Source organism: Macrosteles quadrilineatus, unplaced genomic scaffold (genome assembly GCF_028750875.1).
Source record: "Macrosteles quadrilineatus isolate MER2022 unplaced genomic scaffold, UCM_ALF_1.0 Scaffold_5__1_contigs__length_97177068, whole genome shotgun sequence".
In the NCBI taxonomy this organism is placed as follows: domain Eukaryota; kingdom Metazoa; phylum Arthropoda; class Insecta; order Hemiptera; family Cicadellidae; genus Macrosteles; species Macrosteles quadrilineatus.
In genome coordinates this window covers 93,197,502-93,225,229 of record NW_026542598.1, presented here as the reverse complement: position 1 = coordinate 93,225,229, position 27,728 = coordinate 93,197,502, and the positions used below count along the sequence as shown (strand labels likewise).

General features: G+C 34.6%; 1 protein-coding gene across 1 annotated transcript; it reads right to left on the bottom strand.

Moving 5' to 3' along the window:
- Nucleotides 1–407: 407 nt before the first annotated feature.
- On the bottom strand, nt 408–27,216 carry LOC128993994 (uncharacterized). The gene is made up of 8 exons (XM_054418171.1): nt 26,959–27,216; nt 23,245–23,496; nt 19,710–20,043; nt 16,255–16,441; nt 12,158–12,359; nt 8,609–8,795; nt 5,346–5,627; nt 408–4,611 (listed from the first exon to the last, which is right to left on the bottom strand). Exons 2-8 carry the CDS (start codon nt 23,484–23,486, stop codon nt 3,955–3,957), a joined length of 2,091 nt encoding a protein of 696 aa, XP_054274146.1. The 5' UTR covers nt 23,487–23,496; nt 26,959–27,216; the 3' UTR covers nt 408–3,954.
- Nucleotides 27,217–27,728: the final 512 nt, after the last annotated feature.

Genomic DNA, 27,728 nt, shown 5'->3' with positions numbered 1-27,728 from the left:
TTCTGCATGAATTTTATCATCCCACTGCGGTGGCAACCCTGTCAAACCAAAAATTGTGTGTGTGCAAAACATTCGTGGAATGCACAGTACAGTATTATTTAGTCCATTGCCTTGCTTTAATTTGAAAGCAACATTTATATAAAATAAAAGATGATACAATTTAGTCCAATACATTTCTTTTGGGGTTGACTTGGTTAAAGGTCAATATGCAGAAAATAAATTGGTTGTAATTGATAGCAGCAAGTTATGTTCAATTAACTATGTTCATTCAATTGGAATGGGATGTTTACGTTTGTTTACTATTCTCCTTAGTCTGGTACCTATCTAGAATGGCCTCAGCACCCAACTACACAAACTTAACCAGTCTTACCCTAGGCAATTATGGTTGTAATGAAATAAATAATGGAAAATGTCATATAAAATTTATTTTCAACAATGCCTTGTATAAAACATATAAAATACCCTAGGTACATAGGTTTATATCATGCATCCAAGTTTTAAATACAAGATAAGAGAAATATCTCCAATTATTAAAAAACTCCCGACTTAGATAAAATAAATAAAACCTCATTTAAATAACATATCAATATTAAAAATAGGCTATTCTTTTTAAAAACACAACCCAAATTAAAAGTACCATAAGAATCTTTTTTATGACAAAACAAACTTAACCAGTCTTATCCTAGGCACCTAGGCAATTGTGCAGTGTTGCCACACAGCTCCGGAAGAAATTCCTCCTCACAAGCATAAAAATCCCGCTTTTCCTTCACTAATCCTTGCACAATACGTTTAAAATATGTGTACTCTGTAAATTAACCTGAGTCTAATAATATGGGATGTGGAAAGCGAAAAAGGACCTCTTGTCGGCGATGCAAAATTTTCAGTACGGCCGATATAAGTAATTAAGGTCGAAAATATCGAAATTCGGGTTTTTATCGATTGTTATATCTCATTTATCATAGAACAGGACAGTATCGGTTAAAATATCGAATTGAAGACATAAAAGGTCGAAATAAATCATTTTGTAGCCTCTGCACGGTCTGAGAAAAGGTACCTCTTTTCGCTCAATGTTATTTCGCCATAACGACAAGAGGTCCCATTTCTAATATTCACTTTTTAAACAGATTTTAGGCCAAAAAATGAATTGTCCTGCATTCTGGAGGAAATTTAGAGAATTACAACAAAGTTCAGTTTATGGAGAACAAAATATCTCACAAATGTTGTGGTCCCGACAAGAGGTACATTTTCTTATCTTATGGAGGAATAACATAGGGCCGACCAGAGGTCCCTTTTCTGCTTTCCACATCACATATAGTGCTAGAAAACAAGTTTTCCATTATAATTTTTTCACCTATAACGAAATGTAACACGCAAAATATATAACAGGATATTTACACTTGATGCGTGCTTTCAGTACCTGCATGATAAGTTATTGAACAGATACAACAAAATATTCAGTAAAAAAATATAATACTATTAATAAAAATTTTTTAAAATTACATATTAAACTTAAGTTATTGTTCTGAACAAACTTTACCTATAGCAAGACAAGTCAAAAGAAGTTTCAGAAATCAATAAAATGCAATATATCTTTATTTAAAGGTTATGTTATGTTGGTGGTTTGTTTTGTTTCTGTTTGATTAGATAAGTAGTGTTGCCACCAACCAACGTCTAGAGGAAAATCACTAGAACGCCCAGTAAAATATCCCTAAAACAATTAAATCAAGTGACAAATTGAGTAGGCGTAGAAGTGAAGAGAACAATAAATGGTAAACAAAAAAACATCATCGATCATTCATGAATGCACTATATTATAATCATTAGCTCCTACTCATATAGTACTCCTCTTCGGTCACAAAGTACAAGGTGTCCCGATTTATCCTTGAAATTCCTAAATATGTTTAAAAACTATAATTGGGTGAAATCCGTGCAAAATCCGCTCACAACCCTAATCCGCGCAGAATTGTAACTACGTGCAAAACGGCAACACTGCAATTGCGGTTGTAATGAAAAAAGTACCTAATGGAAAATGTCATATAAAATTCATTTTCAACAATGCACTGTAAAAAACATATAAAATACCCTAGGTACATAGGTAAATATCATGCATCCAAGTTTTAAATACAAGATAAGAGAAATATCTCCAATCCTCAAAAACTCTTCATTTAGATAACATTAATATTAAAAATAGGCTATTCTTTAAAAAAAAGCAACCCAAATTTCAAGTACCGTAAGAATCTTTTTAATGACAAAACTCGGTATATCTGTTTTCTTTACTTCATGGACAATCAGCTAATAAATACGATTTGTTGAATGCTTTATGAGTTTTAGTGGTATTGGGAAATTATTATGAATTAAACTCAACATGGGGTTTTCACAAAATCATAGTATGTATTGTACATTAAAAGTAAATCATTGGTTTTACGTTAAGGTTTGAAATTAAGATTCCATGTGTGATTCCAGTACAAAACAAATAAACTACAGTATTCATAGAATTGTAAAAAACCCGAGGAAATTGGATCTGTAGGAAAAAGCCTGCATATTTACAATACATATTTTAGCTTACAAAAATGCCATGTTGAGTCTCATTTACAAAAAATTCTCAAAGGTATCTAAACACCAATACATATTAGCTGATTGGCAATGAGGTAAATAAATCAGGGATCAACATATAAGCTAGCAATGACGTTACAAAGTGTTTACTGTCTAACAGTGGTTGTAATTATTTGGATTGCGTTAAAAACTAAAAAAAAATGCCCTGTACAAACAAACATGTCTACATAAATCTATTTTAAACAGTAAGTAGATGGTTTGCATATAAATTAGGTAACGCCACAAAGATATTTAATAGAAACATCTATAGAAAGATATTAATTTTTGGATCGCATCCGCCTGAACATAAAACTGGAAATTCCCAAAATCAGCCGTTAAACACCCCAAATTACAACTCCAGTCCGAGAAAGAACCTCCATCCTCCACCAACCTGACTCTTTCACGTGTCCTTAGCTGAGTAAATAAATCAACCCGACCACAATAAACATGTCAAAATGACGTGTATAAATATATAAAATAGTGTTAGTGTGATAGCATAAGAAGACCCCTAAGAATGACACAAGCTGGCATAATGAGCATAGAGTAATTTTACAATTACTTTAAGAACAGAGGCAACAAAAAAGGGTTAAGAATTCTTTAACATAAATGTAAAGTCTTGAACCAGGAATACCTACAAAATATAAGTGCTAGAAAGCTTCAAAAGTGCAAATAAAAGTAAAAGAAATAATTAGGGATAGAGAAGAGAATAGCTTTTAATTTTTATAATTATGGGAAAGCAAAAACTACCTACTGAATAACTGCCATAAAAATTATCAGTGTTGAGTCTTCTACAACAGTTAAAACTTCAAACTAAGCGTCTTATCAGAGTTTCACTTGGAGTGTGAACATTTCAGGCAGTTGCAAGAGGCAAGAAGGCACTGATGGGCTACTATCACACAGTATCAAGACTTGGAGAGGTAACTATATTTCATAAGACCAAAGTTGAAGAAGAAATAATTTAACATTTTATCACAAGAGCTAAAGCACTAAACTGATGCTATTCTGCTGTTTTCAGACTTAAAAGAGCACAACAAACATGTGTTGTTTAATTACCCTGATATATCACTAATATGGCACAAGTAATAGAATATAAACATCACTAACTCATAGCACATTTTCCTGGATGAGGATTACTTAAGAACAGAATCAACAGTTTTAAATAGGCTTGGCTACATATCAATCTAAAACGAGTATGTCACAAATGTGACTTCGAGAAATTGTCGTTTGACCAAAATGTTGGAGACAGTTTGTCACAAAATATCTTAGGTGGTACAGAAAATATGCTATGATGGAGTTTTGTTCAGCATTTTGAACCGTACTATGAACCAATATTTAAAAACGACATCATATTTTCTATTTTGCTTAATGCTTCCTATTTTCACTGCGCCAGTCTGTTACTGTGACATCATATCTGTTGTTATTGTAGTTGTTGTACTGTCGGTCATTTCTACCCCGGTTGCTGAACCTACTGTTGGGTTCAGTTCTGTCTTTTGTACCTTGTGTCATACCTGAAGTTCTAGCAAAGCTCGTGCCAGGCTCTGACTCGCTGTTTCTCCTACGATCGTCCCCAAATCCTCTGTTTCTTCGGTCCTCATCTCCCACAGTGAAGCTGTTCCTCATGCCATACCTCCTATTATTTTCGCTGTTGTAAGGCCTCCTGTTTCCGTAGTGTTCGTGATTCTGTTGATCTTGATGAGGACCACTCCGCCAGTTCACTGGTTCTTCAGAAAGTGATTTTGTTTCTCTGCGTCTGTTATTGTATCCATAGCGCCATTTTCTTTTACTAGAGATTATTTCATCGACCTCTCTCTTCAGATGTTCCAACATATTTGGTCTAGGAGTTGTGTTGCAATCAGGATACTTCTCCAATAATTTCTGGAGGATACTTTCAAGTAATTTCATGTCTTGAGGTTTAAGAGATTGGCTTTGATTTTGCTCTTTAACTAGTAAAATCTCATTTACTGTAAGCTCTATTAGATTGATTGGTTTTCCAACACAAAATGCGTAGCTAATATAATTCTGAAACGTAAAAAATCAAATAATAACCATAAAATGTAAATTAGAAAAATAACAAAACTGAGCTAAGTAGCCCAAAAGAGTGTTTAACAGCTCATTATGAATACAATTTTAAATTTCGATCTAAAAAAAAATCACAGCATGCATTTCAGAATATATCTTTAACCTTAGCAGAATCTTTTATTCATTTGCGCTGAATGCTCCTTAACAAGCTTAACTTCAGATGAGACAAAAAAAAGATTAGACTAAAAGGTGTGTTGAGATAGCAATGGCAATTCAAACTTATCCCACAATATGTGTTAGCTAAATGTCTTGTAAAATTCGAATCTCGATTGAAGAACGAATAAAAATAAAGTTTTTCTAAACATTTACGTTCACAAAATTAATGACTCTCTTTTAACAAACACAAATCTGCATAAATGGTTTTAATAGAGGAACTTTTTCAATACAATTTGAAAACTTATATTTTTTAGCCTCATAGGAGTCTCAAAAATATTTTGTGGGACTTCAAAATCAATAGCAACACCTCTGGTGGAATCAAAGTGATCACATACATTATGAATGATTACGAAAATAAGATTTCATTACTTCACTGCTTACTGCTATGATAAGTCTATTGGACAAAAACCATTGTGTCTTTCATAATAGGTACTGAGTTAAATGTCAAAATCAGTTGTTTGTATTGCAATTAAGTGAGAGTGTATGGATGTACATTTTTATGTCATAAAAATACTTACTACAGCTCTTTTAGCTCTGATGAATTTATCATCCTCTTCCAAAACCCTCCACAAATAATTTGCAGCAGACAGCACATCTCTCTTGAAGGTTAAGTAATACCAAACAGCATCACAGAAAGATCTGTACTGCTTTACTGCATTGTCTGCTAATTTTAACCAGACTTGCATAATATCAAGTGGATCATAATTAGGATCTTTAATAAGGTTCAATCGAATTATTTCAGCAGTTCCAAAATCACCTGGGTGTGCTTTGGAAAACTGTTCTAATGCTTTTTCATCATCCTGTAAAAAGACATAATTTTACTTTTATTACAATACCCCGCAAACTAGCATAGCCTCCTCTATTATAAGGCCGCGGCGTTGGTGTGTGGCCACGTCACTCCGGAATCGCAACAGCTGTTTCAGTATGCCGGGTTGCCACTTGTGTCTTGCCACAGCCTTATGATTTATTTATATGCTACATTAAAAACCTCCCAAATGCATTGGCTGGGTCAGCCAGTACATTAAGTATATACGAGAGCACGCCCCGTGGTCGAAAAATCGACCAAAAGTATGTTTTGTACAACCTTCTCTATTTTCACCCCACACTGTAAATAAAACATGTGATTGGAATGTCTTCCATTTGTTTTGATTTTCTGTTTATATTGTGTTGTTATTTCGTCATCACCATAGCAACCCATAATACCCATGTTAATTTTTTTAAATTTCAAATTCATTTTTTGTGCTTATTTTTGAGCCTATTTTAATTTATAAAGGGATTCTGCACACCTACAGGAAAATAGCTTTCTAACGGTATGCGTAGATTTTTCCTACGATACACGCGAGCTGAGAAAAAAGGTTTTAAAGAAACATGCTTGCCTATTAATATATAGATAGATGCTGATGATATCAATCTTAAAACTTCGGGTAATTCCATTACTCATTTTAAAAATTCAACTAAATTGGAGCTCAAAAATATTGAACAATTCTTAACAAACAACAATTTAACACTAAATACAAACAAGACAAATGTTGTTCTCTTTCATACAAATAAGTTCAAAAAAGATCAAACCCCTAAAATTACTCTAAATAATAACCCGATCAATCAAGTAAAAACAACCAAATTTTTAGGCTTGATAATTGATTAACATAATTGATGAATAATTGAAATTGGAATGAACATATTAACATATTATATACATACAAGCTGTAACCCGCGGGCTTTGCACCGGATTTAACTTCTTAATTTTCAAGATGATCTCGTTCGCATTGCTCAATCACGTCCTGGTTGAAGTTCGTTCGCTACGCTCACCTTTAGGTTGGAGCTCGTTCGCTACGCCCACTTGCCTTCAGGTTAGCTCGTTTGCTACGCTCACTTGCCTTCAGGTTAGCTCGTTCGCTACGCTAACTCGCCTCCAGGTTAAAGTTCGTTCGCTACGCTAACTCGCCTCCAGGTTAAAGTTCGTTCGCTACGCTCACTCACCTTGTGGTTGCAAATTAGCTGTTGTCATAAATGTAAAAGAAATAATAGTGCTGCACCCTGTTGGTAATCCTTGTAACTTTAATGCTATTGAACATCATAGAACAGAACCAACTTGTTTAATTGAAACAGCTGTTAAGATTCATTAATTCCATTTCTCATAAGGTTAACATGGGAAACTCCAGAGCCACTGGGGCGGAGCCCAGAGGTCGGAGGGTAAAATCCTTTCTTAGTGAGCGTCTACTACCCAAAAGGAAGATGCCTGCCAAGTTTCAGGTTCCTAGGTCTTATGTTTTCTGAGATTTTGTGATGAGTGAGTGAATTAATGAATGAGTCAGTGGTATTTGAGCTTTATATATATATATAGATTTGGTTGGAAAAATTAATTTGGGTTTGTATGTTTTAAGATCAATGGCTTATCTCTATGAAAGCTGTGTTAAAATTGATATACCACTCGCTTATAGAATGTCATATTGGCTACGGAATCTAAATTTATGGTGGGACAGTACAAACAAATTTGAAAAAGGTTTCAAAACTACAAAAACAGGCCATTAGAGTTATTGAATTGATTGATTTGATTTGAAATATTTAAGGACAAGAAGTTGGTGAAAAAGTACTTTAAAGAAATGAATTTTTTTACAGTGTATGGTTTGTATATTTTTAAAACTATTCAGCATGTTTATAAAGATAAAAACACTGAAGTATTCCATAAATACAATACCCGGTGGAAAAATCTTACTGCAAAACGTCATCATCGGCTGAAACTTTAAAAAATAAAGCCTTCATATATCGGCAATTTATTCATTAGAAGTTTACCTGCCTCACTAAAAAGAACAAAACAAACCCAATTTTTGAAGAAATTAAAATCATTCTTAATTAATCTGGCTTCTTTTTTTATTTTATTTTCACAAACTACAAAGCTTGAAAACAATATAAGCTCACTTAAACGTTTACGTTTGGTTTTGCATACAAAACAAAAAGAGCCCAAATTTAATTACAGAAAGACTAGTCCTCGGAGAGAAGTATGAAGAGCTGTATCTGGCCACTGAATGGGATCAGTTGCTGAATCTAAATCCTGGAAGGTCTAAAACAGTATCAGAGGATGAGCTTTCTGCATTGACTATACTTTTAGACTTTCTGGGATTTAGGCCATCAGCTACTGCCCGTTTAGACTCTCAGCAACAAGTTAAAATGTAAATTGTATGCCGAAGGTCTAATTAGACCATCTGGGATTTATACCTTCAGCAACACTCCCCACTGAATTTATGTTAGCTTGAAAAACCTTAACTTTACACCAACAATAATTATATTATAACCATAGGACATAAATAAATTGGAGCATATATTTTAAAGTGCTATTGAAAAGGGATGTTTGCATTTACTTTGATTGATGATACACAAGTGTGATTGTCTAGCCGCTGAAAGTTGTTCTTTTCAGTACCACCATAGACAAAAAAAATTAAATATAGACCTACAGCAGTGCTGCGGTTAGCATGTTGTTAGCTGTAGCATGTTAGCTGTTGTCCACCGCTAGGAGTGCCGTGCAGTTAAGGCACACACCGCTGCAGCGTCTGCTGGTGGCATACAGCGAAGAGCCGACGACGGCAGCGAATAGAACACCTTGCACGATCTAGCGGCACATCTTGGAACATTCCTTTGACAGTCTATATTTATTCTATTTGTCTATGGTACCTCATAAGGGAACGTAGGTAGCTTAAGAACTTCATATTGATGCCTCAACACACAATAATTTTCCCTAACAGCAAAAGTAAGTGCAATTAATACAACCAACACAATTGCTTACCTTTTCATGATTGTAATAAAACTTTCCTAGGCTTATGTGTGTACAATTATTATGTGAGAGTTCAACTGCTTTCAATAAAGCTTGCTTTGCCACAGTAAGATCAGTTTGTTCTGTTCGCATTTTAAGCAACCCATTGCCAACCCGACGAGCTATTGCAGCAGAGTCACTCTTTAAACTCCAACATTCTCTGAAACAATCACAGTAAAGAAAAATAAGCGTTTTAATGTTAAGTAGAATGTATAAAAAGTTGGTAAAACACTATTAAGTCCTGCAAAAGCTTGATTTCAGCTAATATCAGCAACTGATGCTCATATGAATGTCCACGAGTGGTGCTAGCTAGAATTTTACTAATACAAAATTAGTACTGGTATCTCTATCCACCTATTTTATTGATGGTTAAGCAATGTTGTTGTCTATGTTTGATATACGAGTTAGTTTCAAGAAAATATGTTATGATACGAAATTGAAACAGGCAATGCATGCATGCAATCGAGTACAACGTAAACAATCCTGATACTTCAATATCAAATTTGTATGACTAGACATGAAGCGCTTTTGGGAGGCTAAATTTCTAGCTATTACTTTACCATTACTGTAGACTAGCTGTTACCCACGGGCTCCACCCCATTTTACTACATTAGTATTAATAAAACTATTGGTTAGTTAAGTTAAGATGAAATAAACAAAGCAGAATACAAACAAATAATAACAGCTGAGGTATTTTTAACATTAGGTAAATGGAAAGTTCCCTTTGGAAAGCAATTACGACCTTATAGGGCAACTTATGAAATAATGGATAATTTTGCGCAAGGTTTCTCGTCATGACGAACATTTTAAGTATATGGTTTATGGGGGTGTGACTTGTAGTTTTCTCAAAAGTTCATGGGTACTTTTGGCTTTATATATAGATTAGTGTAAACAAATTGGACTTTCCAAAAGAGAAATTCATCGTTAATATTTCTAATTGGTAGTTTTGAAACTTGTTACTCTTGAAATGAAAATTCTTCTTTATTGAGACGATTTCTTACAGTTAACCTCCAAAAAACTAACAATAATAATAAAACATTACCAAATACAACAATAAAGATTACAACAAACAAATAGGTGTAACAACATTACATAAATTTATTTCCCTAACACACAATCAGAGACACATACACCCTCTGCTGCACCCAGGCCTAATGCACGCCATCCCGCCATCCTGCCACGCCACGGCCATCCGGTCAAGGTATTATTCTTTCAGCGCCACTGTCAGTCGGGATCGGTTTCCTAAGGATTTAACGGGATAAGGTACAGATATCCAAAGGCGGCATGCTGTTACTACAAAAGTTTTGTTATAAACAGTCGTTCTGTGATGAGGAATACACAGCGTGGACGAGCCAGAGCAAGTACTCCTTGCGCCTCTTTCACGCAAAAGTTTTAACTTGTTGGCTAGATAATTTGGAGTTCTAGGGTTTTAGAGAGAGCAGGAAGAATGTTTATTGGTCTGTAGTCTTGGTCTCGATGGGGATGAGATCTTATTCAAGGGACGGACAAGCGCAGACTTCCAATTTTCTAGGAAAATTCCTAGTCTCAGTGAGGTGTTGAATATGAAAGTTATTGTTGGGAGGAGACCAAACAAGATACATTTAATTAAGGAAATTGGGATTCTGTCAGAACCAGTGGCATCAGACGTTATCCGTCTTAGAGCCTTCAAAAAATCAACCTGCTGGCTTAAAGTACTTTTTTCGGTAGGTTTAACATTTATTCAAAGCGAGAAGGCAATCGGTGTAATTTAAATACATTATCTAAAATGTGCACAAAAATAGGAAAACTTATTCTAATAGTGAATTATAATGTTCATTTTGCAAGGTAATAAAGGGTAAGGTAGGTCTTAGTCACAAACAGCAATCAGCATGAAATGATAAAGAGTTAATTTTAAGTTTTCAAGATGTAAAATAATAAATACAGGTATGATTAGACTAAAAGAGTTTGAGATCAATCAAGGTGTAAGACAAGGGTGTGGATTATCACCTACTTTATTTAATATTTATCTTGACTATATTCTCCGTAAATGGAGATGCCATGTAGATCCAGGGATAAGGATCAGCAATGACGACTATCTGAACACATTACTATTCGCAGACGATATGCTAATCATACAAGAGAATGAAAATAGGTTGCAGCAAGCAATCCATGAACTCAGCAATGTTTGTGAGGCTTACAACCTTCAAATTTCGACAAACAAAACTAAGGTGATGGCATTTCAAGGAAAATATCCTGTTAGGTCAAAAATTGTTGTTGATAATTCTATCCTGGAACAGGTCTCTCGGTTTACGTATCTTGGATGCAAAATTAGTTATAATCTAGATTTTGACATTGAGAACAAAGTCCAAAAGTTTCAGTTTATTTGTGGTACTATCAACAGAACTTTAAGCAACAAGGTGCAAAAAGAAACACTTCTGAAGTTTTACAAAGTCATGGCAGCTCCTACTATACTCTATGGTAGTGAGTCTTGGGTTACCACAAAAAAACAGGAAAGTAAAATTCAAGCAGCGGAAATGAGATTCTTAAGAAAAGTAAATGGATCAACAAGAAGAGACATGATAAGAAATGAAGAGATAAGAAGAGGACTGAATATATACAGTTTAAATGAAAAGATTGAAGAATACCGAGAGAACTGGAGACAACATCTTCAGAGAATGCCGGAGAGCAGGATTCCACGGAAGATTTTTAATTACAACCCTAGAGGGAAGAGGGATGTTGGAAGACCTCGGAAGAGATGGGAGTGAGGATATATATTTGTGAGATCGGAACAGGCGCTGCCTAATCCTTGAAGGAAAGAAGAAGAAGAAGAAGAAGATGTAAAATAGACTTAAAAATTGTTAAGAACTTACTTTTCTAGCTCAAATTTGTAAACACTTTCCAGGGGTGCGAACCTGGACCTTCCGGACGGTCTGGTGCTCTTTCTAAGACCCTGGATGCCATTTCTGGACGCCTATGCTGGTGGTAGCTGTTAGTACATGTATATTTTTGCTAGAACGCATCTGTGAGATATCTTAATAGTATATTACATTACTAGCCCGGTAAGTGGTGTTTTACTGTGCAGGCTTACCGGGCTAGTAACGTACGATACTTTACATCATACTAAAAAAATTTATATATTTTAAACTCTTAACACAATTTATTTAGGATATAAATTCAATTATATTTTTATATTACAGAAAATAAAATAGGCCGTAGCAATAAGCTGTTTATTTCGTCAGCTGACTAAGTGCACGGTGAAAGTACATAATGTTTCTTTTCCGGATATAGGCACGGCAAAGGGCACCTTTCCAGCCTATCAATACGGATGGAAAAGTACCTGTTTCTGTGTTGTATTATGTAATTTATATTGTCAGTAGGGGGAATCAAGATAATTTTCTACATCTGAAATATTCTGAGGATTAAAAAGAAAGTGTTATGTTTGCATTGCATCCCTTTTTAGACAACCTTTGCACAACTCATTCCACAAACAGTCCTAAACTTTATAATGTGGATATAATTAGCAGCCATAAAAGATGATTTTACCTGTATAACTCAACAGATTTGGCCAGTAAACGGTCTACAGAATCCCTCGGTCTGTTGGAATGTATTAAATCCAAAGCTACCTCCTGATATGCCTGGCCAAGAAAGACAAGGAATTTGGGGTTCCTTTCCAATGATACAGCTTTTTTAAAGTATCCAAACTCTTCTTCCAGCCTATCTTTATCAAACTCTCTTCTAGCTCTCCCTGGGATGGACAAATAATATTGAACCATAAATATAACCTTGGAAACCATTAGAACTGGGAACTTACATTGGAGGATGGGAGTTGTGGTTTGATTTCTTACAATATTAACTACACTTTTAATATTACAAGTAACTTTACAGCCTTCATTTGTAGTTAGTAAAAATTTTCAGATTCAGATCCATTTAGGGTAGGCCTACTTAGAGCTCTTAGGTTTAATAAATGTAAATTTTGAAAAATACGGTTATTTTAGCGGTGTTAACTAAAAAAAAATAACCATCATAAAAGGCCAATATTTTGCTAGCAAAACTACGGTACTCTAAACAAAATAAAATGTATTACAAAATGAGCTACGGTATCTATCTGAATGGAATAAAAACATTATGTGCTGCCCCTAACTTTAACTTTGGCTCTCCATTATCAAGCTCCTGCCACAGCCAAACTAGCTGTCATATGATGTTCCTTTGTTATACATTGTAACAGCTATACACAAAATGTTTGGACATTGTTTTTGTTTACTATGCTGTTTAGTTGTATTGTTGGTTTTATTTCAAGCTTGATCCTTTGTTCAATAAAGTCTATAGATAATTTGTATTATTCATTCAATCTACAACACTAGCTAGTTCAAATCTGAGACCAACGTTGTTTTCCTTGCTTCACCCATAACTATTCTAGTCACTTCTCAACTCCATGGAATGATTAGTCTTATAATCAATTATATCACTTACTAGCTGTTGTACCCGTGCTTTGCAACGGGAAGAGGACACAAAATAGAAACATTTTAATCTTTATCTCTTGCATATAATAGTTACACATCCGCCAACGCTTTTAGAAACAAAATTCAACTTTTATGGCCTTAATAGAAACGTTTTAAGTTATTACTTTTAAATCTGGTAAGTAGTGGATACCACCATTTTGGTTTTGATTAATTTTAAATCTTGTGTAGGCTGATATGAGAAAAACTGACCAAATCTTCGAGTAAAACTTTGACATACATGATTTACCAGATTTACCTTCATCTCCCTTAATTACACCTTTTTTAATTTATTATTGACATTTTAAATTTCAATTTTGAAGTTGCAAAAATACTAATTATTAAATTTAAATATCTTTATATTAAACTCTTCTTTATATTAAACTCTTCTTTATATTAAACTCTTCTTTATATTAAACTCTTCTTTATATTAAACTCTTCTTTATATTAAATCACAAATCCTTTCATCTTCAGTTTTTTCACTTACTATAAATCATTAGCAAAACTAAGTCAGCTGTTATAAACTTTTGAAATAAATATTGCTGTGCCTTATCAATACAGTCTTTTGAAATATTAAAGAAACTATATCTAGGTACTATCATAGATAAGGTACTATAAAAAATTGCCGGAGTTGATACAGCAACGGTTACAAATTTTTTTTTCTATAATCATTGACATAGTTTTAGAATAACTAATCCATGATAAAAGGTTAGATTAAAATAAACCTACCTCATATTTATGCTAAACATTATATTTAATTTCTTTGTATCAGCTGTCTGAAATTGTGAAATATCCAGTTTAGCAGTTCTTCTTGTTTATATTTAAATGTCAAAGCAAATGTAAACAAACATTGTTAGTGTTCTCATCACATCCATGGAGACCAATCAATATTTACTTTTAAAATGTTCACCTCAGAACTTTTAAAGCCAAAGGGACAAAGCCTACGGTCAATATCGAAATGTGAATAGTCCTATAATGGTCCTTGGTATGGTAGCTATATTTTTGTAAAATTTAAGCCCAGTTGGTTCAGTAGTTTTTGCACCTATTAGTAATACACATACAGACAGACACCATTAGATTTTTATATAATAGTATAGATTGAAGATAGGGACACCACTTTGTGTTATTAAAAGTCATGTCATAAAAAAAAGTTGTGAAAGAAAATTGCCGCTCCAATCAAGTAAGATTACAACTACTGTGTTCAAGATTCTATAGGGAGGGGGTCTATCCCTCCCTGTTGCAGGTAGACAGATGTCTATGCAGAAAAGTGTGTCAATATAGAAATGTGCTTAAATTACTCAGAGATGCACATAGGACCGATTGCTCAACAGATCTTTCAGCATCGAGACAGTGATTGAATTTGATGAATTTTCGCTTGCTGATTGGCATATTTCAGACTTCCAGTGCTTACTGTAGTCTTATAGAGGTGTCCTCTATTAGTCTGACTATTTCCCTTGTTCAGTCCCACTATGATTCACATGCAAAATTCCCTTAACCTTTCTTACAGCGACAAACGAGATTGATGAATCACAGCATTCGGCCTGAGCCACAGAAAACATTGTGAAAATGTATAAACCACCTCTGGAACTGCTTTCCACTCTTTGCACACATTTTATAGATCAAAACATTTACTCAATTCACGTCCGTCAACTGGAGTTGGTTTTTTAAAGCGGTTGACGACCAAGACCAAGGGATATCTAATCACAGAACTTGATTTTACTTGGCGGGAGTGACAATTTCCTTTCACTATATTTCTGAATAATATGACATGAATAATCGTATCTTAAAGGGGGAACTGGCTAGAAAAGTAGTGGATGAAGTAAAGAACAAGACGTTCTCAGATTTGAAGCTCGCTCGCCTACAACTCCATAGAGGGGACTTAACCCTTCCAGGGCTAAATTAAATAAATGGCTGAAGCTTAATTATTTTTTGCCATCATAATTTTAAAATGAAAGTGGTTATGTTTTGTATTTATTTTGCTTGAAATAACTCATGGATCATAAAAGGATTTTTCTTCACGCTGAACTAATTTTCATTCAAAGGTTATGAAGGAAATGACATTTTGATTTGATGGATATATCCATCGTAGGCCCAAAAGAAACATAAGGTATGAATACTGCCAATAATCTTGAGTATTCTTATGGGCGGCAGACGGATATATCCGTCAACCTTATTCCTTACCTTGTTTTATTTTTCATCTACAGTAGACTACCTCTTATCCGGACACCTTTTAACCGGACTAGATCGGCCGGAAGTGGGCGGTACCAAAACGACTGTTCTCGTGGGAAATATTAACTGAGACCAGTGATCACGTGTCAAAATACAATGCTCTTCTAAATTTAAGTCAAATACTGTATACAGTATGCATTAAAACGGTCCGTTTTAACGAGTTTTTTGGGACGTCAGTTTAACCGGTAAAACCTCGGTCCCGAGGAGTCCGGACAAGAGGGAATCTGTATCAAAATGTATCTAACATTACGAAGAAAATCTAAAACCCTCAGTTTGGCTCCCATGACCTCATCCCCATTCCCCACCAAGACTTCCACTACGTAGATGTTTATCATACACTTCATCCATACTATTATTTTCAATGCCTAGTATGAAATCCCCCTCAGACATACTTTTGTTTCTCATCTCAATAACATATCCTAAATTTTATTGTTTGGATTGGTAATTTTAGCTCAATAACATGCAAAAAAGTACAAAACAAAAATGTAAACATCACTCACTAACAAGCTAGTACGAACTGACAGTTTCGCAATATTCACACACACTAATGGCACCAACTAATAGCTGAAACATCTACGGCAATTCTTATTCCTAACCACAAAAATAAAATAACCCATTTATAATGCAGTATAATGTTTACTTTTGTATTATAAACACTGTATATGTCAGTAGGTTTTCTGGACGGATATATCGGTCTTTAGCCCAGAAAAGAAATTTCTCAGGACGGATACTTATCCATATCCCACCCGGAACGTAAACGGGGATTGACTAATATATCCGTCCAGGAAGGGTTAATATACGGACAACCCTTGTAAAAATCAATTTATAATGTAGTTTAAGGAGACATCATTGCTAAGGGATTTCTTAAACATTTTTTTTCTAGAAGTAGAAGTAGAATTATGAATGAAAACGTACTTAACACTTTCCCAGTAAGATAGGGCCAGTAGCCAAACCCTGGATCTAGCTCCATTGCTTTGTGCAAATACGGTAAGACGATTTCATAGTTTTGAACCATTGACATTATAAGTTTTGCTTTAAGGCCTTCAAATCCTGCTTTGCATTCTTGTGACATTTCCTCTGTTGGTTGAATGTTTCTAGCTAACTGAAATTGTAAAAAAGCATACTGAAATTAGTTAACCCATTGGCATACCAAAATTGAACTACCTAACTACACATACGAATTCCTATTTTTTGGTTCTTTTAGTTAATTACAAAAACAACTTTAACTTTCTTATTCATTATTATTTTGCATTATTATTACATGCATTGACATTGTCAGTGGAGCAGAAAAAAAAATCAATGTTCATTGTCTAAATTTGCTTGTTTTGCTAGTTGTCAATATTTTAACAAGATCTAGAACCTAAAGGCTCGTTGCACACACACCGATTTTGGAGTTCCAATAGTGAACCACAGGCGGGAACGGGACCTTGCACACACGCCGACCGCTGATCGGCGCCGGTAAAATGCCGATGAGCTGCCAGGCACTGCCACTGCATACCACCGACACAGTGGCGTACGTAGCTAAATACAAGCTTGCACACGCGCCGATTGTTAACCGACCGTTTTGGCAGTTCTCGCTACACCATCATCCATTTCAAGCCACTGCTCTTCTGACATTTCTAATTAGTTTTGGTAGTGCGTGTTTATAACGTTTTAAATGGGTGACTTAATAGATAAGGATGCTATTGACATTTTGAAATAGGTAGTTGAAAATGTTACTGCTATCAAGCCTTAGTTCTTAAAAAAGTGTGTGGAATGTTCCCGTTTTTTCTCTGCTTTGATTAATTGGATGAATCCAGAACATGCGTTTAATCATACGGCGCTTAATGAAATGAAATGAAATATGCTTTATTGTCTTTTGAATTTTAACAAATTATTGACAACGTCATGATACAGCTAAACAAACTTATAGCACAGTCAGTTAATAATTAATTAAATACTTATAGCTAACTAAAAAAGGAGACATATAGGCCTACAATACTTGTTAAAAAACAAAAAACAAATTACAACTGAAGAATCTTATTGTTAAAAAAATCTTCTAAACTATAAAATGGGTTATTGGTCAGCCAACAATAAAATTTATTCTTGAAATCCTTTATAGTATATAATTTAATTATGGATTCAAGAAAATTATACACTTTAAGTGACAAAACTATGTGACTATTTAGAGTTTTACTTAAACGATGGAATTCTATTGAGGTATGGTTCTTATTTCTGGTATTATGATTATGAGTATTGTGTCTAAATTTTAAAAGATGTTGATTTTCCAAGATATAAACTATTAAGTCCTAAATATACACGTTAATAATAGTAGGAATTTGAAGATTTTTAAAAAGTGGTTTGCTGTGGTCTCTCGAGCCTTTATTAGAGATAACTCTAACCGCTTTCTTTTGCCAAACAAGAATTTCCTCTACCCTAGCACAATTGCCCCAAAAAATCAGCCCATACCTGAAAATGGATTGAAAATATGAAAAATATGCTGTTCGGACATAATTTAGTGGAATGCATTTTTTCAGACGGCCTAGTAAAAATATTACATGAGGAAGTCTGGTATTTAAATAGTCTATATGTGAATCCCATGTTAGCTGACTATCTACATATATTCCCAAGAACTTTGCTGAAAAAACTGTATTAACCTTATCACTGTTCTCAAACAACTCTCTTGAATTATTATTTAAGGAAAATATTAATTTTTGTGATTTTTCTTTGTTAAGCAAAAGTCCATTACCATGAAACCATTTTCGTGCATTATTTAATGTTTCATCAGCCAATTTTTCAAGTTCTTTATAGTTTTTACTTGTACATAAAAAAGTAGAATCGTCTGCGTACAGAATGGTTTTACAATCAACAGAAGAGGGTAGATCATTTATATAGATTAAGAAAAGAAGGGGGCCAAGGACTGAACCTTGTGGTACTCCCCATTCAACTGACACTTCATCTGACCATCTTCCTTTTATACAAACTGCTTGTTTCCGATTTTGCAAGTAGCTTCTTAAAAAAGATAATGGAGGGCCATCAAATCCATAGTACTGTAATTTAGAGATGAGAATATAGCTGTCAACAGAGTCGAATGCTTTACTGAGGTCACAGAAGGTGGCCTGAGCATAAGTTTTATTTTCAAAAGAGAGATGAACTTGCCTGACTAGATCGTCCAATGCATTGAGAGTAGATTTTCCTTTTCTAAAACCGTATTGATTGTTGTTAAAGATGTTGTGTATTTCAAAATAATTTCTGATTTGATTGTAAATAATTATTTCCATTAGTTTTCCCAATACAGGTATAATTGAAACTGGTCTATAGCTCTGAGGTTGGTCCTTAGGGCCTTTATTGTAAATGGGACAGACTCGAGAGACTTTGAGTAAATCAGGAAAAACCCCTTCTGATAAAAGATTATTTATGCATATTGCCAATGGATTAGCCAAAGAGTCAATAATTACTTTTAATAGGTTTTTTGACATATTGTACACATCCACACTAGCTGATCTTTTCATCCTATTAGTGGCACTAAGAATATCACTAGGTGTGATGGCTGACCAACAAAATTTATTACAACTATCAATTTCATATCTTTTTAAAAATTCATTATAAGAAGTGATTATACCTGTAGTCTTAATACTTTCTTTGATCTTGTCTACACTGTCAAGAAAAAAACAATTGAAAGTATTTGGCTCAATTTGCAAATCAGCTGTTTTTTAATTTCACAGTTATTTTTTATTACCTCCCATGCGGCTTTACATCTGTTATTACTTTCTTCTATGTACTTAACATTGTTTTCTAGCTTTGCTTCATTTAAACAGTTTTTATATTGACATTTCAGTTTTAAATATTTACACCTTAGGCCAGTATTGTTCACATTTCCAGTATCTTTGAGCAAACCATACAAACACAATAGCCTTTCTTTCATTTGACCCAACTCCTTAGTATACCACCCCTTGTTCAGTTTGTTCAAATACTTAGGTTTGAATATAATACCTACGTCGATACAATAACTACATAGCAACAACTCTTTAAGGATTAAGTATTCAATAATCTCGTCTCGTCCTCGACACAACAACAAAGACTGATCGTTTCGCCGATAAAAATCCGGTATGTGTGCAAGCACCATGGTCCGATAAAATATCGACCGACTTATTACCGACCGTCCAAAATCAGTGTGTGTGCAAATAGCCAAAAACCTGAATCCTGCTAATTTAATTTTGGTTCATAGAATGAATTACAGTATACTATAGTTCGGCCACTTAGAAAGCGAACTTCTCTAGGATTGGCGCGCAGGTAGTTTTTAAAATGGCCGAACTATATTTTAATAAAATATAATTTATAATAAATAAATATTTATTTATATAATTTAGGTTGTAATTTTTCTAACTAACCTCTTGGGATTCAGCGATGTTTCTTTTGAAGAACAACATATGAGCTCTGGTTGCCTGCAGACAGTGTTGCAACGCAGGTCCAATGCGACTGTACATTACATCATCTTCACTCGCAGCCATTTCATCCACTGTTTGTTTACACATCTCAAATGCTTTTTCTGGTTCAAATGGATCTTCTTCTTCACTTTCCACATCTGAATTGCTTTCTTCTTCCTCTGAATCACTTTCCTCCTCTGATTTAGGCCTATCTGCCTTTTTCCAAATATACTCTAAAATATTTTCTGCTTCTTCTTCCTTGGTTTTACGAAATACAAATACCAACAAAAAGGCCAACCTTAAAAACAACTTGGATTAAAGTAAATCATGATTTACATGAAACAATACTAAACTGATAAATCTATATATCTAATTCCGTAAGCCCAAAATTTTACAATGAAATTGTGAGCGAACTGGAGGCCGTAGAAAGCTGGGAGAGGTCTCATTTTACAGGTCTGGGCATGGAATTTTGGGGAAAATTATTAATTTTTCTTAATTATGCACCAAAAGGTTGTTATGGAATAAAATAATTCACATTTAAATAGCATGGGAATCTTATTTTTATGTCTTTTTATATAGTGTAAACACAGCTGTGATTATATAAATTGAAAAAAATTATAACCACACCTGAATGTGCATTATTTTGTTATTTTAAAAACCTTAGTGAAGTAGTAAACAACACAAAGTGAAAATTAGATAAATCTTTTGAACAAACAATCTGATATTTTTAAACTTGATACTTTACAATGGGTTGTTCTTTCACAGTAATAATGTATAATGTCGGAAGACTACCACGCAGAGGGATTGTTCCTCAAAAAGAGAACAACAGGCGCCAGATTTGGCATGATATTAATGGAAGAAGAATAAATGAGCATCGGATGGATATGAAGGTATTCCTGTATATAGATTACCACTTTTAACCCTCCGAGTGTCCCTTGTTTTGGCCTTAATGTCTGCCTATTTTTTGCTCATTTGCAAGGTTTTATTAAAACGGATCTGAGAAGCTTGAAAACAATGTTAATTATAGCCTACTGTTCTATATACCATTTTGTTTGGAAAATCATGGGCTTCAATATTATACATAAAACATAAGGAACATTTGTTTCAAAAAATTTTTTAGGTAAAAAAAATTTTGGAAAATTTTCAAAAAAAAAAATAAGTTTGCGCTCAATGAAATTGTATAAATTATAGGCCTATAAATATTTGAATATAGCCACTTTGTTCTAAATTTTATGAGGATTACAAATATATAATAATATAAGGAAGTAGATTTGCAAATAAATAAGTTATGGGCAAAAAACAGATTTCAGTAGGCCTACATAGCGTTTAGCTAAGAATGCATAGCCTAACCAAAGCTAGGAATCTGGCTGATAATTTACATCAATATCACTACCTACTTCTTCAGGATCATCAAATCTTTCCTTGGAAAATAAATAAATAAATACCCTCTGTCACAAAAATATCAAACATTACGTCATTGCCGTCTTCTATCGTGACGTCATGCTTGACGAGCATTATGGCCTGTTTTTTTAGTGTAGCCTTGCCCATGGTCAACTTTATGATTCTTTTAGATGGGTAAAGAGACCAGATGATGTTAAAATAGTACTAGAACCAAATAAAGAACAAGGAATCGACCAAAATGGATACCATACAACAATAGTATATTACGTTACTAGTCCTGAAAATAAGTGTTTACCGGACGAGTGTGGTCGTTCCCGTGCGAGACGAAGTCGAGTACGGGATTACCATACGAGTCAGGTACACACATTTTGGACGAGTTACGTACGATGGTTTACGCCATACTACTAATTCTGTACAAATCCTTATATATTTCCACCAACTAAAGGACTAAAAATCACTAGTCATAACCTATAGAAGAGAGGTTATGTTTTTGTTTATAACCACTCATTGCCACCTAAATACAGTATAATCAGCTGATTGGTGTCCGGTAAAACTCATTACAGTACAGTAGTACGCAATGAAACCCCATTTAAATAAGCCGGCGGCAAACAGCTGTTCTCTGGACTGAATACTTGCGTGGGAAGTTCGTTGAAATAATGTAGTGTGGCGTAAATGTTTTATCAGATGGATTTTGTTATAGAATTAGCATTTTACAATTTGGATGATGACATTATCTCTATGTGTTTTTCTAAGTGAATTTGTCTATATTTCAAGAAATATATATATTAGATCTAATTAATAGTCATGAAGAAAAAGGAAAATGTTCTTTAGTTGTATTATGATTAGTACGTTTATATAATACACACCTCATGTGCTTGGGACTTTTTATTTCAAATGGAGCAGACATCAAAATTCATTATGCAGGTATGTAATAATTATTATACATACCATAATATACAAAAATGTTAAATGATAATCTAAGGTAGGGTAACCCCTGAGACTAATAATTTGTACAAAACAATTACTAGAATATAGGGGCTATTACCCCTACAAGCCACTAGTTAAATCTAAACTTTTGTGCCACAAAATACAATTAAATGGGTAATTTGGACCCTGAAGTTAATATTTGAAACAATGTATAGTGCAATGTGAGTGAATACAGGGTCAAAGAAACCTTGAATCTGGAATTCCAGTAGGTAATAGATCAACCAAAAAAGCTAGATAGTGAATCACAAAGTATTATCATTGACTTTTGGTATACAGAAGACTTCCATCTAGCCCTATATGGATCAGCTACAGCCCATTTTTGATGCTTACAGTGTGTGCTACAGTACAAAAAAAATTTCCTCTCTTTTTAGCAAATTTCCTTATACAGAAGTAATTCTTACCATAGGTGGCACGGTAAGACCTATGCCCAGGACCGATTTACTTTTTCATTTTGATGTCTCCAGAGACCAGAAACACCATTAGTTCAAATTTGTAAGGACGTGATTGAGTGCAAACAAGCTCATCTTGAAAGCAGCATTTGACAAAATCACATTAGGTCAGGACGACGTCTGTTGGACCAGATAGTATAGCATAAAAGTGCATTTTTTGGTTGGTTTAGAAATTTTTCCCAAGACCCTAAAATGGGTTATTTTGGAGGTAGTTTTGTAAAACTGCCTAAAATTGTACTAGCCTAAAATTGAACTTTTGACCCATATAAAAGTGTGCAGAGTGGTGTAACCCATTGAAAAGTTAGGAGGAGATCTGTACTTTTGCCCAACCTTTGATCAGGGGTGAAGTGGAAAGCGATCCCAAAGAACCTATAAATTAGTATGTGACCCGTATTTTTCCACGATAATGGTGAGGCAAAATTTAGAACAATACCACTGACCCTGAATAGTGAATATATGATCTGTGATTATATAAGGATTTACCAGAACAGTACCTTTACATTATAAGTAATGACCAATACAAACAAACTGAAAAAATGCAATAAAATGCGTGCAATATTGCACGAGTTGCCACTGGAACATACAATCAATCCTTTAAGACTTCACTTAAGTTTTTAAACACATGCACAGTTGTTAATGACTAGGCCTACTATTATACTGACCTCTCAAATCCATAGAAAGCTCCTTGGTTTGTATAATCACCCAGTTTATCGGGGATGTTCCAACGCACTAGTTCAAACCGTTCTTGAGAAAGGCCCCACTTAAATATAGACTCACAATCTTTCAACCATTCAGGCGGAGTCATAATAATCTTCCATATTTTTTCATTAAATGCTTTATCTTCTTTATAACCATCGTTTTCTGATTGGAATTTTAAATTTATAGGAATATCGTCTTCAGCCATTTTAACTAACCTAGAATAATTAAAGGGTTAACAAAAAACCAAATTAATTATGTAATAGATTAAAGATTTACACAGGTTATTTAATGAAACTAAGTAGGCCTAATTCTTTAAAAAAAAAATAGGTCTAGACTGCATTTAGGCTAGATGTCCTACCGGGACTGGTGAGGGTTGAGAGAAGGGGATGAAAAAATTGGTGTTCGAAAACTAAGATCAGGCCTAAGGAGTTTGTAATGGATAGGTTTAAAAGCAGGCTCACCTTACCAATACAAACGGATAACAATTTGCAAATAAAAACATGAGAACGTCTGACATTTCTGGATACATTTTGACAAAACTAACATTAAGTTTTTACCTTGCCAACTTTTTACTAGGTAAAACTTATTAGAGCATTAATGAATTTTTAATGGACAGCTCGATTCTGTAATTATTAATTCTATTATAAGACATTGTGGATGGTTTATAATTATTAGATTAATTTTTAATTCTAGCTATTCATATTTATATTTATTTTTTAATGTTATTATTACATAATTTGACAATGTCACCGGTTTTTTAGCTATGCTACAATAAAAAAATGTTGTGTGACAATAAAGAAATATTTATTTATTTATTTAGTTAGTTATATGATGGTTTTAAACTTTCGTATAAACCCATGTTGCAAACGACAATAGTTGCCATATAATTCATTATTGCACGGTACTTACTGCTCAGTATGTACTCGGTACGTACCATCACTGTTTGGATCCCATCACCTATCAAGAGGTTGATAAGAATCGGCGCTTCCTAAAAAACACCTCTCTTAGGCCTTGACAGCATCTCTATCCTCCCCCTCCGATCCTCATAACCCTTTACACTTTTGTGGCTACTCCCCTAGAGCGTGGAGGCACGCTCACGTCAGACCACCGCAACCCGTCAAACTACCGGCCCATCAGTCTCACTTCCACACTTTCCAAACTACCGTACAAGAAAGTCCTGTCCACGCGCACGTACACCTGAACACCAAAGCAGGCTTCCGTCTCGGAGTCAACAGGTACAATCAGCTTCTGCGGGTCATTAAATGCCTCCAAACAAACAATTCCCTTCACCGACCATGGACCCTTGCCTTCAATCCTTGCCATCATGGACGCCCAGAAGACCTTTGACACTGTCTGGCAAGAGGACTCGGGTAAAATTCCTGGACCTACAGTTCCCCGTCCCAGTCATCAGGTTGATTTCCCACTTCCTCAACGGCCACACTGCCCAAATCTGTCATTGTTGCACACTTCCCAGCCCATTTAGGCCTACTGTCTATGCCGGAGCTGCAATCAAACCCTTCTCCTCTACACTATCTAAGTGCAGGGCCTTCCGTCCCCAGTCAAAAACGGCCCTAACAATCCTGTGATCATGCTTAGTACACTGACAACATCACATTCTGTAACTCCCACCAACACCATGACACCCTTATCATGACCAATACGCCTAACAACCCTCCAGAACTACCTACCTTCCCTCAACACACAGCAAAAAACAAAAAACACCCAACTCTGTTTCTTCTCTGGGGCGGTGGGAGGGGGGAAGGTGGGCCATGTCCCGATTTATCCCTAACCAAAGGTGGCAGCCCTGGGTAGCATCCCCCGCCCACCACGGGTTACAGTTCCACAGAGAACCTGCAATATCGGATGAATAGACAATATTCTTTATTTAGGTACTGTAAATATTCGTAGAGAGAGTAGTACAAGCGCCAAACAAAAGATTTTACATTGTCAAAATTACAATGCACAAACTTTTTTATAACGATAAATGCCAATAACTTATCTATTGGATTTTATATACCGGTAAGTTATTGATTACAACATTTTTATTTTCCGCCAATCCCCCATTTTTGTTACCCCCATAGAATTGAGTTATGATTTGTTTATGTTTTTATTGATAACTCATACTTGGCTTAAAATACCTAAATTCGTATGGTCTCCATTACATAAGAAAGTACCAAGTACTGTATGGTAAATAAAACATTTAGGCCTAGCCAAAAACAAAATATAGGCCTAAACTTAGGGCTATTTTAAGAAAAGTCACAAAAAAAAAACACTGTAAGTTGTTATTTTAATATAACGAAAACAGTAAGGCCTAATTAATGATAGGCTAAAGAAACAATGAAATCAAAACCAGAAAAACTACAACCCAGGGTATAACATAGATCGCAGAGGATACGCGTCCAGTAACCGGTAGTAGAGTAGGCGTCTAGCAGTTAGGGGCCAACTGAGTTAACCAAACCTAATTAACCAAACTTGCTGTTAATGAAAAAAAAAAAACAAATGAAAGTTGAATTCTGTTCGTAAAATAAAATTATAAATGCATCAAAATCTAACAAAAGATGTACAGTTAAGAAGAAATCACATTCTAAGCAAACTCTTTGACAAAAACTGATTAGATTCGATCTGGTTAGGCCTACCTCTTGGACATCAACTGATTACCGGTACTCTATCCACTACACCACGAACCCCACTGGTTGCACTTCATATAGTTGCAGTAATGGTGTTCCGGGCTCCCACAACCCGGTGACGTCACTGCCAGACGCCTAATCCACGTCCGGTTACCGGATGCGTAAGTTATCCTCTGCGAATATCAATACCTACGAAATGGTAACCACATAGGCCCTAGATGGTTTCTTCAAAAATCGAAGAAAAAACTATGCGCATGAAATAATAAAAGCTGCTTTAATGTTATTATTTTATGTAAGTTAACTTATGACTTATGGTAAAACTGAAGTTATAATTCAAAGCAATATTAATATTGAAACGGATGCGTATTTATTTAGGTACGGTACGGTCGTTATTCATCCAAAATACCTAAGTTAATATGTCGCAGAATCTCTGCAAAACTGTAGGCCTAACCCCCTCCCCAAGCTTTACAAGAAATCTTCCACTGTAAGTTATTTAGGCCTAGTTGCCCAAATTTAATAGGCTAGGAGCAACTCTTAGTTGTAAACTTTTGGTTGTCAACTTCCTTGTAAACATGCCTTTGCTAATATTCATAGGCATTTATAGGCTAAAAACTAGATAATAATATGGGTACACTTCCAAATGTGATGGCACAAACAACCGAATGAAAATATCGATCGATATATCATTTGGTTAGGTAAGGTTAACATGACCTAACTAACCAAACAACATATCAAAATAAACAATCGAATACCTATTCAATAAGTTTATTCCCCGTAATATTGAATATTCGATTGTTTATTTAGATATATTGTTTGATTAGTTAGGTTAACCTTACCTAACCAAACAATTGATATATCGAATAATCGATATCACTTCCATATCTGTTGGCACAAACAACCGAATGAGTAATATTGAATATTCGATTGTTTATTTCGATATATCGTTTGGTTAGTTAGGTTAGGTTAAACTTACCTAACCAAGTGCCAACAGAATGGAAGTGTAACCTACCCTATTAAAATAATGAAGTACAAACTTTTCAATAGACCTACCTTGTTTACATCAGTTCATTGGCTCTAGACACAGTTACAAGCTTTTACACAAACTAGGCCTAGGCCTGTATCTTCTTCTACCTCAGTAATAAAATAGTTATAGATAGGCCTAGTCTAATTATTTCTACTCATTATTGAAAGTAGTCCTAGCAAACCGTCCAAAACATAGAATCCTACTAATCCTAGTTGTGTTTTATTGTCGTACACTAGTCTAATGTAAGCAAGAGCAAGAATATTAAGTAATTAATTGATTGATAATTGATAATTGAAATTGAGAAAAGAAGAAGAAGAAGAAGCATGACAGCAAGACCAACAAGACAGTGACAGAAACTTTTTCTAACCGAGGTGAATTAGATTAGATCTAGATCTGGATTGGGATTGGATTGGGCTGGAGTTTTTTTAGTGTGGCTTTGGCTGGATCCTTAATTTTTATTTCAGCTGTGGATTTTTAATACCGACAAAATGAGTGCATTCTATTGGCTGAGGGAACACCATTACCGCAACGATACGGAAGAGCTGACATATCAAATAAAAGAGCATGAAAAAAGAAAGTGTTTGGTGAAATTTGTTTTTCATTTGATATGTCATAAGGGGTACCTTGCTATTAAAAAAAGTTATGGGTAGGGGAAAAGGGGTGGGGGGATTATCTCACAAATTCATGAGCCAATTTTCAATTTGTTTCACCAAACATTTTCTTTTTTCATGCTCTTTCATTTGATGTCACAAGAGGTACCTTGCTATTGAAAAAAAATTAAGTTCGGGACAGGGGG